Source organism: Thalassophryne amazonica, chromosome 2 (assembly GCF_902500255.1).
Source record: "Thalassophryne amazonica chromosome 2, fThaAma1.1, whole genome shotgun sequence".
NCBI classification, from domain to species: Eukaryota; Metazoa; Chordata; class Actinopteri; order Batrachoidiformes; family Batrachoididae; genus Thalassophryne; species Thalassophryne amazonica.
In genome coordinates this window covers 71,250,045-71,264,706 of record NC_047104.1, presented here as the reverse complement: position 1 = coordinate 71,264,706, position 14,662 = coordinate 71,250,045, and the positions used below count along the sequence as shown (strand labels likewise).

The 14,662-nt window shown below is 39.7% G+C and overlaps 1 protein-coding gene across 1 annotated transcript in view; it reads right to left on the bottom strand.

Moving 5' to 3' along the window:
* Nucleotides 1–14,662, bottom strand: part of smyd2a (SET and MYND domain containing 2a) — a 60,724-nt gene that overhangs the window by 40,949 nt on the left and 5,113 nt on the right. The window contains exons 2-3 of the mRNA XM_034187696.1: nucleotides 12,076–12,139; nucleotides 7,402–7,512 (exon numbers count right to left, since the gene is read on the bottom strand). Coding sequence (XP_034043587.1) covers nucleotides 7,402–7,512; nucleotides 12,076–12,139 — 175 coding nt within the window. The remainder of the gene's footprint in view (nucleotides 1–7,401; nucleotides 7,513–12,075; nucleotides 12,140–14,662) is intronic.

Sequence of the window (14,662 nt, the reverse complement as noted above, 5' to 3'; positions counted from 1 at the left end):
GTCTAATAAACATGTTGATGGTTTGGATGAAGTAACTAATGAAAATAACTCAGACAGAACAATCGGAGAGAAAGAGTCTAACCAAATACCGGCATCACTGAAAGCAGCCAAAGATAACGATACATCTTTGGGATGGTTATGAGTAATTTTTTCTCTAATAGTCAAAATTTTGTTAGCAAAGAAAGTCATGAAGTCATTACTAGTTAAAGTTAATGGAATACTCAGCTCAATAGAGCTCTGACTCTTTGTCAGCCTGGCTACAGTGCTGAAAAGAAACCTGGGGTTGTTCTTATTTTCTTCAATTAGTGATGAGTAGAAAGATGTCCTAGCTTTACGGAGGGCTTTTTTATAGAGCAACAAAGTCTTTTTCCAGGCTAAGTGAAGATCTTCTAAATTAGTGAGACGCCACAGTCTTGGGCTGCTGCACGCCAGCGCAGGACGTCTCATTTTTGGAGGAAAAAACATTTTGATCAATTGCAGTTTATTGTTTGTATTACGTTTGGAAAGAGGTGTCATTTGATTTTAACAGCGATTCGCTTTGAAGTTATTAACTCAGCAGAGAGTGGCGTAGCATTTGGAGCAACCGAATGGAGGACGATTCTCATTTCTTTCTCGCAATAAGACAGGAGTCCCAGTTAGTCACTTTAATCTGCACAAAAAGTGACTCACGATTGACATATTTTAACGGCTTTGAGAGGGGATAAGAAGTGGAGTTGCCGCTTCTGAAGAGGAGCGAAGCAAAGAACCAACGAAGCAGCAGATCAAAGCACTGCTTCGTTGGTTCAAGGTTCAAAGCAGAGCCGTAGAAACGGTTGATTACTGACCCACTGCAGGGTCTGTAATCAACGTAGAGAAATTATGACCTTCCCGACAAACACCCTCAAAAACAACGACTGCTCTGAAGGACCGATAAGGGAATCATTAAGCAAAAAGTCTATAGATATTGGTGGATCAAATAATTTCTTAATGATACCCGAAAAGAAAAGGTTCTTCATACCCAACCCTAGGTATAATACCTGTAAATAATCAGTTTTATTGCCAGTTTTCTTCAGACAAGTCAGGGGATGGACACATGAACATTTCCAAGTCACTGAATGTGTCTTGGACTTTATTTACATTAATTATGAAGAAATACAAACAGTATGGCACTCTATGGTAAATCTGTATGGAGTAAATAGTTCACAAAAACTGAGACAAGGACAAGAGTGAGGAAAGCCACCAAGACACCCAGACAACACAGAAGAAGTTATAGAAATTGGAGAAATTTTTGTATTTGAAATGGCATAAAGAAATCAAAATGTGTGAAATACCAAGTGTTCCAATATTTTTGGAGGGCACTGTAAGCTAAGCACATCTCCATTCTGGTGCAAAAAGCAAGACAATACCTGCATCACTTCTAAGGAAATGAAGAAATTTAAGGTCTATTCCACAGCATGCTGTTATATTAAATTCACCATAATCCAAAAATGGGATGAAACTTAATCCAGTTTGCCTCCTAACAGGACTTATAACGTGCAGACCTGGCAACCCAACTCAAAACAAGACAGGAGCTGTGCCCTCAGGCAGACATGATGGAGCCATATCAGCTTTGAACAAAAACTACAACAAACATTGCTTCGGCTTCAAATTTTTAACCCAATGGAGCACAATGAAACAAGTTTCAAGTCATAGTCACTAAGAATACCCCGTTTAAAGAAGTTTGAACATGACTGCAGCCGTTAAGACTATGAATACCCCAAAGTTACCAATGATTTCGAGAATCAGCATGAAATTTTTGAGCACTTCAAAAACAGGGCCAAAACTACTACATATACCAAGTTTGTTCAAGATTGACAAAGATGGATCAAGAAAGTATAGTGATACTTCAAATCTTGCCCCGATTTTCTATTCGGGATTAAATGGGAAGGAACGGCACTCTGTAGAATAGCCCCATTAGCCAATAGTAGAACACCAAATAACATTAGTATAAACACAATCTGATCTATTAGTAGTATCAATTGTTTTTTTGTGGCCATTCACGATCTTTATTTGCCTGGCAAAATATTAAAGTTTATTTTGGCCTTAGATCTGTGTCCTGCTCCTTGTCCTTATAGACTGTCCAGCATACCCAGACATACCATTACTAAGGGGTCATCATTTTTGAATATACAGCCCTTACTGTGTATCAACACTTTCAGAAACAACCAGAACATATGATGTGTACTTAAATAAGCATATATTTATAAAATGGTGTGCTAAAATGTACATGTAAAGAAATAATCACTCAAAAACTGTCAGCTTTTGAAATTTTGTCTGGTTTTCCGTTTTATTTTGGTCCGTTTTGTTATTTCCTTTTGGTTCATTGCTTTTCTGTGTTCTCTCTCTCATATATATACTCAACAAAAATATAAATGCAACACTTTTGGTTTTGCTCCCATTTTGTATGAGATGAACTCAAAGATCTAAAACTTTTTCCACATACACAATATCACCGTTTCCCTCAAATATTGTTCAGAAACCAGTCGAAATCTGTGATAGTGAGCACTTCTCCTTTGCTGAGATAATCCATCCCACCTGACAGGTGTGCCATACCAAGATGCTGATTAGACACCATGATTAGTGCACAGGTGTGCCTTAGACTGCCCACAATAAAAGGCCACTCTGAAAGGTGCAGTTTTGTTTTATTGGTGGGGGGGATACCAGTCAGTATGTGGTGTGACCACCATTTGCCTCAAGCAGTGCAACACATCTCCTTTGCATCATCCGTGAAGAGAACACCTCTCCAACGTGCCAAATGCCAGCGAATGTGAGCATTTGCCCACTCAAGTCGGCTACGACGATGAACTGGAGCCAGGTCGAGACCCCGATGAGGACGACGAGCATGCAGATGAGCTTCCCTGAGACGGTTTCTGACAGTTTGTGCAGAAATTCTTTGGTTATGCAAACCGATTGTTCCAGCAGCTGTCCGAGTGGCTGGTCACAGACGATCTTGGAGGTGAACATGCTGGATGTGGAGGTCCTGGGCTGGTGTGGTTACACGTGGTCTGCGGTTGTGAGGCTGGTTGGATGTACAGCCAAATTCTCTGAAACGCCTTTGGAGACGGCTTATGGTAGAGAAATGAACATTCAATACACGAGCAACAGCTCTGGTTGACATTCCTGCTGTCAGCATGCCAATTGCACGCTCCCTCAAATCTTGCGACATCTGTGGCATTGTGCTGTGTGATAAAACTGCACCTTTCAGAGTGGCCTTTTATTGTGGGCAGTCTAAGGCACACCTGTGCACCAATCATGGTGTCTAATCAGCATCTTGGTATGGCACACCTGTGAGGTGGGATGGATTATCTCAGCAAAGGAGAAGTGCTCACTATCACAGATTTAGACTGGTTTGGGAACAATATTTGAGGGAAATGGTGATATTGTGTATGTGGAAAAAGTTTTAGATCTTTGAGTTCATCTCATACAAAATGGGAGCAAAACCAAAAGTGTTGCGTTTATATTTTTGTTGAGTGTAGATATACAGTAGTGTTCAGAATAATAGTAGTGCTATGTGACTAAAAAGATTAATCCAGGTTTTGAGTATATTTCTTATTGTTACATGGGAAACAAGGTACCAGTAGATTCAGTAGATGCTCACAAATCCAACAAGACCAAGCATTCATGATATGCACACTCTTAAGGCTATGAAATTGGGCTATTAGTAAAAAAAAGTAGAAAAGGGGGTGTTCACAATAATAGTAGCATCTGCTGTTGACACTACAAACTCAAAACTATTATGTTCAAACTGCTTTTTTAGCAATCCTGTTAATCACTAAACTAGTATTTGGTTGTATAACCACAGTTTTTCATGATTTCTTCACATTTGTGAGCCATTAATTTTGTTGGTATGGAACCAAGATTTTGCTTGTTTACTAGTGTGCTTGGGGTCATTGTCTTGTTGAAACACCCATTTCAAGTGCATGACCTCTTCAACATAAGGCAACATGACCTCTTCAAGTATTTTGACATATCCAAACTAATCCATGATACCTGGTATGCGATATATAGGCCCAACACCATAGTAGGAGAAACGTGCCCATATCATGATGCTTGCACCACCATGCTTCACTGTCTCACTGTGAACTGTGGCTTGAATTCAGAGTTTGGGGGTCGTCTCACAAACTCTCTGCAGCCCTTGGACCCAAAAAGAACTATTTTACTCTCATCAGTCCACAAAATATTCCTCCATTTCTCTTTAGGCCAGTTGATGTGTTCTTTGGCAAATTGTAACCTCTTCTGCACGTCTTTTATTTAACAGAGGAACTTTGCGGGGGATTCTTGCAAATAAATTAGCTTCACACAGGAGTCTTCTGTCACAGCACTTACAGGTAACTCCAGACTGTCTTTGATCATCCTGGAGCTGATCAATGGGTGAGCCTTTGCCATTCTGGTTGTTCTTCTATCCATTTTGATGGTTGTTTTCCATTTTCTTCCACGCGTCTCTGGTTTTTTTTGTCCATTTTAAAGCATTGGAGATCATTGTAGATGAACAGCCTATAATTTTTTGCATCTGCGGGTAAGTTTTCCCCTCTCCAATCAACTTTTTTAATCAAATTACGCTGTTCTTCTGAACAATGTCTTGAACGTCCCATTTTGCACAGGCTTTCAAAGAGAAAAGCATGTTTAACAGGTGCTGGCTTCATCCTTAAATAGGGGACACCTGAGTCACACCTGTTTGTTCCATAAAAATGATGAACTCACTGACTGAATGCCACACTACTATTATTGTGAACACCCCCTTTTCTACTTTTTTGTTACTAATAGCCCAATTTCATAGCCTTAAGAGTGTGCATATCATGAATGCTTGGTCTTGTTGGATTTGTGAGAATCTACTGAATCTACTGGTACCTTGTTTCCCATGTAACAATAAGAAATATACTTAAAACCTGGATTAATCTTTTTAGTCACATAGCACTACTATTATTCTGAACACTACAGTGTATATACGAGGTCTGTCAAAGTAACGGTCCTTTTTATTTTTTTTCAAAAACTATATGGATTTCATTCATATGTTTTTACGTCAGACATGCTTGAACCCTCGTGCGCATGCGTGAGTTTTTCCACACCTGTCGGTGACGTCATTCGCCTGTGAGCACGCCTTGGGAAGGAGTGGTTCCACCCCCTCGTCGGATTTTCATTGTCTGGAAATGGCGGAATGAAAAGGACTTTTTTTTTTCATCAGAATTTTTTCAGAAGCCGTTAGAGACAGGCACCTGGAAACCATTCGAAAAATTTATCTGGCTTTCGGTGAAAATTTTACAGGCTTCACAGAGAATAAGGACTGTTACTACAGCTTTAAGGACCCCTTTAAGGACGCTCGGCGCGCCGCGCTCCGAGCTGCGACGACGCAGCACAAGCCACCGGACCATTTCTAAACGGATGGCTCTGTGGATACGAGACCGTCGTGGGCTCTTTCTCTGGTTATCACAAGAGCTGGACATCAGCCATTTTCCGGCAGATTTCACTTTTAACAAGAGATTTTGTCATGGAAAGCTGCGCGGAGGCTTCGCGCGTAAAGACCGATTCACTTTGGAAGCGAGACAAAGGAACACCCCCGTTTCGGAGTGCCAGAGGACAAGTTTGGACATGCCTATCTAAGCTTTCAATGCTTACCAGTCTAGTAAGTATCAGAGAAATTGTGGAGAGCTGGACATGTCCAAACTTGTCCTCTGACACGCCGAAACGGAGGTGTTCCTTTGACTCGCTTCCAAAGTGAATCGGTCTTTACGCACGAAGCCTCCGCGTGGCTTTCCATGACAAAATGTCTTGTTAAAAGTGAAATCTGCCGGAAAATGGCTGATGTCCAGCTCTTGTGATAACCAGAGAAAGAGCACACGACGGTCTCGTATCCACAGAGCCATCTGTTTAGAAATGGTCCGGTGGCTTGTGCTGCGTCGTCGCAGCTCGGAGCGCGGCGCGCCGAGCGTCCTTAAAGGGGTCCTTAAAGCTGTAGTAACAGTCCTTATTCTCTGTGAAGCCCGTAAAATTTTCACCGAAAGCCAGATAAATTTTTCAAATGGGTTCCAGGTGCCTGTCTCTAACAGCTTCTGAAAAAAATTCTGATGGAAAAAAAGTCCTTTTCATTCCGCCATTTCCAGACAATGAAAATCCGACGAGGGGGCGAGACCACTCCTTCCCAAGGCGTGCTCACAGGCGAATGACGTCACCGACAGGCGTGGAAAAACTCACGCATGCACACGAGGGTTCAAGCATGTCTGACATAAAAACATATGAATGAAATCCATATAGTTTTTGAAAAAATAAAAAGGACCATTACTTTATTGACAGACCTCGTATATACATACATACACATGTATACATATATATATATATACATACATACACATATATACACATACATACACATACATACATATACATACATACATACATTCTGGTGCTTTCCACATACAGCTGTTCCTGATTTGCTGCTCATCACCCGGTTTATATAAGGTTCACTTGCTGCAGTAGTTCCTCGCCAGATTGATGCGCCTTGTGCCTTCTCTCCAGCTCTGTTTTTTGTGTTCCATAGTCCTGCCTGCCTCATTGTGTACCTGACCTCGTGCCTGTTTGAATGACCATGCCTTAGCCTGATGATTTTTGTACTGCTGTTTTTTGGACTGCCTTCTCATGTACTGACCTCTGCTACCCACACCAGTAAAGCCTTTTACTTATCAGAGCTGTCTGATTGAGCCTCACATTTGTGTCCAACTGTTTTTGACCAACCTGCCTGCATAGTTGTATTCAATTATTTGAAAGATTTCTTCCCCCCGCTCCTCCATGTCCATTCTGGTGTAATGCAAGTTTCCCATAAACATTTATTCCTTTGTCAGACAAGTACAGAAAAGTAGTGTGGTTTGTTGTAAATGAACCTCCAATTGCTGTACAGCAATAGTGAGAGTTGTTTACATTGTATCTGTGCATCTCAAGATGACCTATGTAATGATTTGGCATTATGACTATATCGACTTGAAGGTACAGCTGAGGAAAACTGTAGGTGTCATAATTGCGTTCGAGAGGATTTCTTCAGAACATCAAATCATGTGTCCTTTGGGACATTTTGCAGTGAGTTGTGACCCGAAGTTAAAGAGTTCAAGTGCAGTTCTTTGGGGTGTTGTTGACAAATCAAGGAAAATTTTAATATGAGATCAACCTCATCTGTAGTAATACAGGTAATGCTGCAGGATGCTGCAAGAGAAGGAAGAGAAAGCTCATCTGGAAGACAATTTTCCACATAATTTATATTCCAAACCTCAACCATGTCCATGTGCAACATGCACCAAATGGTGCCATGGATAACAAAACATTTTAAATGTGGCATCATTCATTGGAACAAACATACTTAACACTTGCAGCTTTCATTTTCCTCCTTCATGCCCTTACCTGTTTGATGATGATTCTGGCTACCAGTCTGACCGTCTCTGACGGACACCAGTTTTCCCCGTAGGCACACATGGCTAAACACTCCATCTTATGCATGGGCCAATCACCTCTCTGCACATGTACATAAATAAACAGAAAAATAACTACACAATGACAGAAAAACTCAATTACACTAATCTCATTTGACAGGACAATCAATGCAAAACAGTGTCAGAAAACCAGATTGTAAAGTGACATGAAAATACAGGAAATAAAGACAGTGGCTTAAATCACTACAGAGCAAGTAAACTATAAATTAGCAGAAAAGCACATTTGTCTCTTACTCTCATAAACATCAATTTTGCTGCAGTGCACCAAGTGTGTTTTGCACTATGAAACCAAAACTAGATGGCAGCAAAGGGGAGACAGATTAAATCACCATAGCAACAGCAGGCTAGCCATTTTCTCTGGCTCTTTCTGCTGAATGCTGCCTGCCTGGATCTCAGCTTTGACTGATTCCGTGTGTTGCAAAGTCTCAAGGCAGCTCACAAGGACAAAAGAATAAGTTCCTTAAATTATTCTGTAGTGGTAACAAAACAGCTTTATTAACCCTGCACTTCAATTTGCAAATCTAGCATTGCATTCAATGGAAAGGTCAAAGAAAATGGTCCCTGAAGCCACAAATGCAGTTTAGAGACTCAGGAATAACTCTTTAGCTGGATGGAAACTCAGCTGAAGCCTGAATGCTTGCAGTACAATCACATAACTGCTTTGCTTCAAGGTTAATTAATGCATTGTCCCCTTTAATGTAGAACAGTTATACAAACAAAACAAACTGATAAATTGTTGTTTTGGTAGAGCAAAACATTACAGTGTAAGGTAAACCAGCTAATTAACCAGTTAGTTTCCAGCAGAACAGCTGCTATTTGCTCTTCTTAAATATTTCAACAACAATCATGGGGGGGGGGCGACACAAATAAAGCAGCAGGTTTCATTCAATTCAAACATTTACTCACCTTAAGGACAAAATGAATTAAATATTTTGATTAGAGTCAGCAGTGTTTAATCTAGGAATGGCATTATACCGATACCAAACATTCAATATCTGTCAATGCCAAGACCAATCAGATACAGCCGTGTTAAAACAACTAACAATCAATGTGTCTTGATGTACTTTGCTGACCTAGCCGTCTAACAAAATATCAACTGAAACTGTGAAACATAATATCAATTCAAACTGAGAAACAAATATTCTACTCTCCTCCACCACCCCCTCCCCCCTCTACATCAACAGAGTAGCGGTGGAGATCGTCTCCTCCATCAGGTATCTTTGAGTCCACCTCTCCAACACACTCACCTGGCACACTAATACCACGACTGTCATCAAGAAAGCCCACCAACATCTCTATTTTTTGAGGAAATTGGGAAGGGCCAGACTGAACACCGAGGTCCTCAGGGCCTTTTACAGCTATGCAGTGGAGAGTGTGCTGTCCTACTGCCTCCCTCTGTGGTATGGTGGCTACACGGTGGCGGAAAAGAAAGCGCTGCAGCGGGTGGTGAAGTCTGCACAGAGGACCATCGGATGCAGCTTACCACCCATTGGGGACATCTACATCTCCACACAGAGACAAAACCACCTGCATCCTCCAAGACTCCACCCACCCTGCGCACAGTCTGTTCACACCCCTTCCCGCTGGAAGGAGGCTGTGCAGCATCTGGGCAAAAACGTCCACACTGAAAAACAGCTTCTACCCGAATGCTGTCAGACTGTTGAACAGTTCAACATCCACCACCAAACTGTGAACACTGCACTACATGCACATTGTCACTTCTTAAATAACGCTGCTGCCGACCCTGTGCCTTGTATATATATTCTATGGCCACAGGGGTGCGCATATTGCACATTGCAAAAGTTTATATTACAAAAGTTTATATAACAGGTTAGGTTAAAAAAAAATTGTCCCAGTTAACTACACCAAGACCTAAAAGTAAGTCTGAGTGACAATAAAAGTAAGTCTGAGTGTGAAAACATACAAGACAAGACTCAAATGACACCCACCCTATCTTAACACCCCACAACACACCTAGTTTAAGCTACCACTTAATGTGAATTTGACATTCAGACCCAAACTAAACATCCTCCCTTTGCTCTTTTCCTTCATTTTGCACATTCAGGGTGAAGTAGTAGGCCAAAGGAAGAGTATTGGGATTTAGCCTAAATTTACACACCCAAGACAGCAAATGAAATCTGCTGAAACCTACAAATCTTCTGTAAGTCACCTTTTGTGGTCGCCCCTGCCTTAACTGGCACTTTCTGACAACACTTTGGCTTAGTCTTTGCTTTTCCGCATTTCAGCCAGTACATGAACAAACAAACAGACTCCAACAGTGCAGAGTAAAAAAACATTTTTTTTGAGCCTACTTGCCTTGACCAGTAGCTCCAATTTTGTTACTGGTCCTCCTGGTCCAAGGTAGTGGCCCCAGGTATTTGGAAGCTCAGAGCCTCCGATGGCGAGCCTCAGCATACATCACATCATGCACATGTATTCAATCAATATTGTATTTGTAAATTTATAGCATGATAGAACATTTTCATCTTGGGTTGAATGTATGTAAAGTTAGAAACATTTTCTTACATGATCCTCTGCTTTTATGTGAATGTACTGTGCACCTTATACTTCACTTTTCTGTAATTCCGGCCTTGTGTCTGTCTTATGCAGCCCAAATATACAGCCTTTACTGTTAATTCACTTGTCTGTTCTTGCTACGTGAGCTCAATAATATCTCTGATTTTTTGGGAGGAACAATTATACCTATTGCTTCTCAGACTAGTATGATCAAAATTTTATGAATGGTCAGGGGTCTGCAGCCTTTGCTGTCAAGAGCTATTTTTGTCCCGTCTTCCACAAATACATTTTTTTTCCTAGAGCCACAAAACATATCTGAGCTTTAAAATGAATGAATAAAGATAACACAGCTTAGAATGGGTTTTTTTTTTGTTTGTTTAACATACAGTTCAACTATATATTTTTTATTGTTCTTTGTTTTGTTTTTTATAACTCCAAATCAGAAAAGTTTGGATAATATGAAATATGTTGTGGGGGGGAGATCCCATCATGATCCTGACATTTTCTTTGACTTCTATTCACTACAGACTGTATGAAACCAACAAATTTCCTGTTTTGTGAGGTCAGCTTTATTTTATTTGTTAATATATATCCATTCCTACATTTAAGATTTGCAGCATTTTCCAAGAAAAAAAAAAAAGGTTGGGAACGGGCAGTTTATTGTAAATGTAAGTCAATTAATCAGCGAGTTTTCTTGAGAAATGTCAGGGGATGAATACATGAACATTTACAAGTCACTGAATATTTTAGACTTCATTTACATCAATCATTCAGAAATACAAACAGTGTTGTACTTTATGGTAAATCTGTGTCAGGTAGGCAGTTCTCAAAAACTAAATGTCCATGCTGGAAGGAGACAAATGAGGGAAGCCACCAAGACACAACTCAAAGAAATTTTGACTTCTGTGGGTGTGAGTGGAGAAACTGGGAACAGAGCAACATTTTTATCTTCATTTTACATGTAGTCCCAACTTTTTCTGATTTGTGGTGGTTTTCTGTTGCATTTCTGAAATTACAGAACTGCTACAAAAGAAAAGTGTTAACATTTTATTGCTTTTTAAAACTTTGTAGAACAAATGTAAACACCAAACTCTTTTAAAGAAGGGAAAAAAAAATACCTGGGCATGTGCAGGCAAATTTTGATATAAACTGAACAGAACAAAGCAGGCTGATTTGACTCCACAGGTTTTTTTGTTTTGTTTTTAAAAATAAGAGGTAACTTACTTTGAAATAAATAAAACATATAGCTGCAGCCTAATAACTTTGAAAAATAGCAGCTTGTATTTTATTTTGACTGGAGTACATCTTAGTGTGATGATGGAATTCATCCTGTTTTTCTCCTCAGTCACGTTTTGTGCCTGAACATAAAACACCTGCATTAACTCAATCTAAAATAAATACCTAAAAAAACAAAAGATTATTAAAGTTCAGAGTTCTCATCTGCTTAATGTGATTAATGCTTCTGAACATCTCTGCTAATGTAGCCTCTCATTGAGAGGCTGTTCCATTCAGCCCCCTCCCCTCACACTCTGTTTGCGCACAAAGCGGTGCAGTCAGCTCTGTGCTCACACAGACAGCTCATTCAGAAAATTCCACATTTTAGACGGCTTTGAGAAAGCCGTCAACTGCTTTTTTGATTGTCTTTTTCGAAAATTGACCGTCCAAATTAAGGCTGGATGACTCGCTGCCTAAAACTCTGTTGTAATCTGAATGGCTCAGTTATTTAAGGCGCAAGTTTGAAAAATTCATTGGACTTGTCGAACACTTTTAATCACTAGACCACCAAGATTTTTAACTAGACATCCATCTAACAGGGGAAAATACCAACTAGACATAGGTCAAAAGTTACTGGTCCACATCCTCGGACCAGTATCCTGCAGCTGCAAATATACCAAAATATAGTGCCTCAATCTGCATAGTACAAGACTTTAAATGTGTATCAAATAACATGTCCCACTGAGAATGTCTCTTCATATTAGGAATTTTATTCTTAGGTGTTTTTACGTGAAATGCTTCAAATTTATAAAACACAGACTTGCAGATGCAGAAACAGAAATAACACACTTACCTGACAGTCAACATTGCAGTAGTAGGCCTGCTTACATTTGCCACACTTAAAGAGGTCATCTCTCCTGTAATCCATAAAGACAGTGCTTTAGTTTACAGCAGTAGCAACATGGTTGCAGTAGGGCTCAAAAACCCAAATGCACAGTGCATCCGTAAAGTATTAACAACGCTTCACTTTTATCCACATTTTATGTTACAGCCTTATTCCAAAATAGAGTAAATTCATATTTCCCCTCAAAATTCTACTCACAGAACCCCATAATGACAACATGAAAAGAAGTTTTGTTTGAAATTTCTGCAAATTAAAAATAAAAAACTAAGAAATCACATGTACGTAAGTATTCACACCGTTTGCTCAATACTTTGTTGATGCACCTTTCGGCAGCAATTACAACCTCAAGTCTTCTTGAATATAATGCCACAAGCTTGGCGCACCTATCTTTGGGCAGTTCTGCCCATTTCTCTTTGCAGCGCCTCTAAAGCTCCTTCAGACTGGATGCAGAGCATTGGTGCACAGCCATTTTTTTAGATCTCTCCAGGCATTTTATTTTTAATAAATTTTAAAAAATTCAAAAAAAGAAAAAAGAAGTTTTCATGTTGGCGTTATAGGGTGTTGTAATTAGACATGCAACACTTTAAGCTTGTAAAACTCCAGGGGTGAAACCAGCTTCATGTAAATATAAAGCCCTTTTCCTGCATTCTAAGGCAAACTGTAAAGCTAAAATTAGACTGTAGTAATTTTAATGCACAATCTATATTATAATAGCCAAGTGGTCTCCGTGTATGTGTGCGTGCATGGCTTCAATCACACAAAAACCGAGGAGAGCTGACATTTGCCGTTCTCTTTTGTTAGTGTTACTGATTTATTGTGGTTTTGTAGTTCAATTGGTTTAGTCAGCTTAGTTATGTGTCATGTTGCTCTTGCCACGAGTGAAAACAGTACTGCATTTGATGTCTTCCACCACTGTGGGTGTGTAAAAATAAAAGCACTAGCTTGCAGCAAAATGCAGAAAAGACAAAAAACTCAACGTGCATGCGTGTGTTAAGGATGCGACCAATCCGATCCAGTATCGGTATCGGCTTCCGATACTGATGTAATTCAAGCATCGGAAAATACCAATACAGCCTGCAGCTTTTTCCTATACCGGAGAAGAGCCACGGTGAAACCTCAACTGCTGCTGCCTGCTTTGCTTGCTGCCGATCATGAGGAGGGGAGGGGGGAGGTTTCTGAAGCCAAGCTGTTTGAGAGAGGGCTCTTCCGCAGTGTTCTAACCATGGGTACCGGCAAATTTCTGCCCGGCTCTCGGGTTCAAATTGTCTGTGCCGCCGAGCACAGATTTTCCAAAAAATGAACTGATTTGTTGCTAAAAATGTGCGCTGACATGTTAGTCGCTTCAGTGTCCCGAGGCTGTGACACGCTTCAAAACACCAGCTCACAGCGCAGCCGAACAGAGATCCTATCTGCTGAAAGGGAAAAATCTCCATCAAAATCCTTCAGTATTTAGAAATGTATGGTTTATTTTATAGGTGACAGGCTGTGTGTTTCCAAAGAAGTTCCAACTTTACTCAGGAGAAAAACAGTGAGAGAGTGAGCAAACGAGAGAGAAAGACAGCGAGAACTTAATTTTTACTCATAACACTTGCTTTGACAATGTAAACATGTTTCCCATGTCAATAAAGCTCCAGTGAAATTGAAAATTGAGGAGAGACAGAGAGTGTGCTGTCTTTTCTCTTTAAGTTTATAAAAATAAGGCAATAAAAGTCTATAAAAACAAAAGTACTTCATTCTTTCACCAAAACATCAAATCTAGGCTTGTATCTTAGATGCACCTGGCAAATTGTAGCTGAACTTTCAGGTCTTCTTTTTAAGAAAATCCTCATCAAATCAACAATAATAATAATATTAAAGTAAACAGAGCTCTGTTATCAGAATAGTATCGGTACCGGCAGATATCCAAATTCAGATATCGGGATCAAATCGGAAGTGGAAAATTGTGGCTCAGTCCATCCCTAGTGTGTGTGTGTATAACTTTCAGCATGGACAAACTGTGTAGACCTGGCATTTGCCGTTTGGTATGCTTATGTATTTTGTGTCAAGGATTAATGTCGCCAAAATGGAACATTAATAGGACTAAACTATAAACTATGGATATTAGCTAATAACACTGAACAATGTATGTTGACAATTACATTCTGGACTCAAACTCCAATCCAGCAGGGGGTAGTAAATCATCTATATATTAAAAGTGTGCGTGCTTGATTGTATTTAGTAAGTTCAATGCAAGTACATAATATGACTGTAAATACGTTAAAAATACATGGATGACAGAAGAAAGTGAAAACTCTTATTTCCATTGCGGTCCAATTAAAAATCAAATGACAAAAAGAATAAAATAATAATGATAATGTGTATGTTAAGAACCTAAAAATTGTATAAATACAGCAAATTAATATAAAAAAAATTACGTAATTAACAGAAAATAAAAAGGTTGCGTTCTTCTAAACACCGCTGAGGCCTAAAGTTCTAAAGAGATTCTGGACTCACAGAAACTATGCATAATTTATTACCACCCCCGAAAAATCTCAGC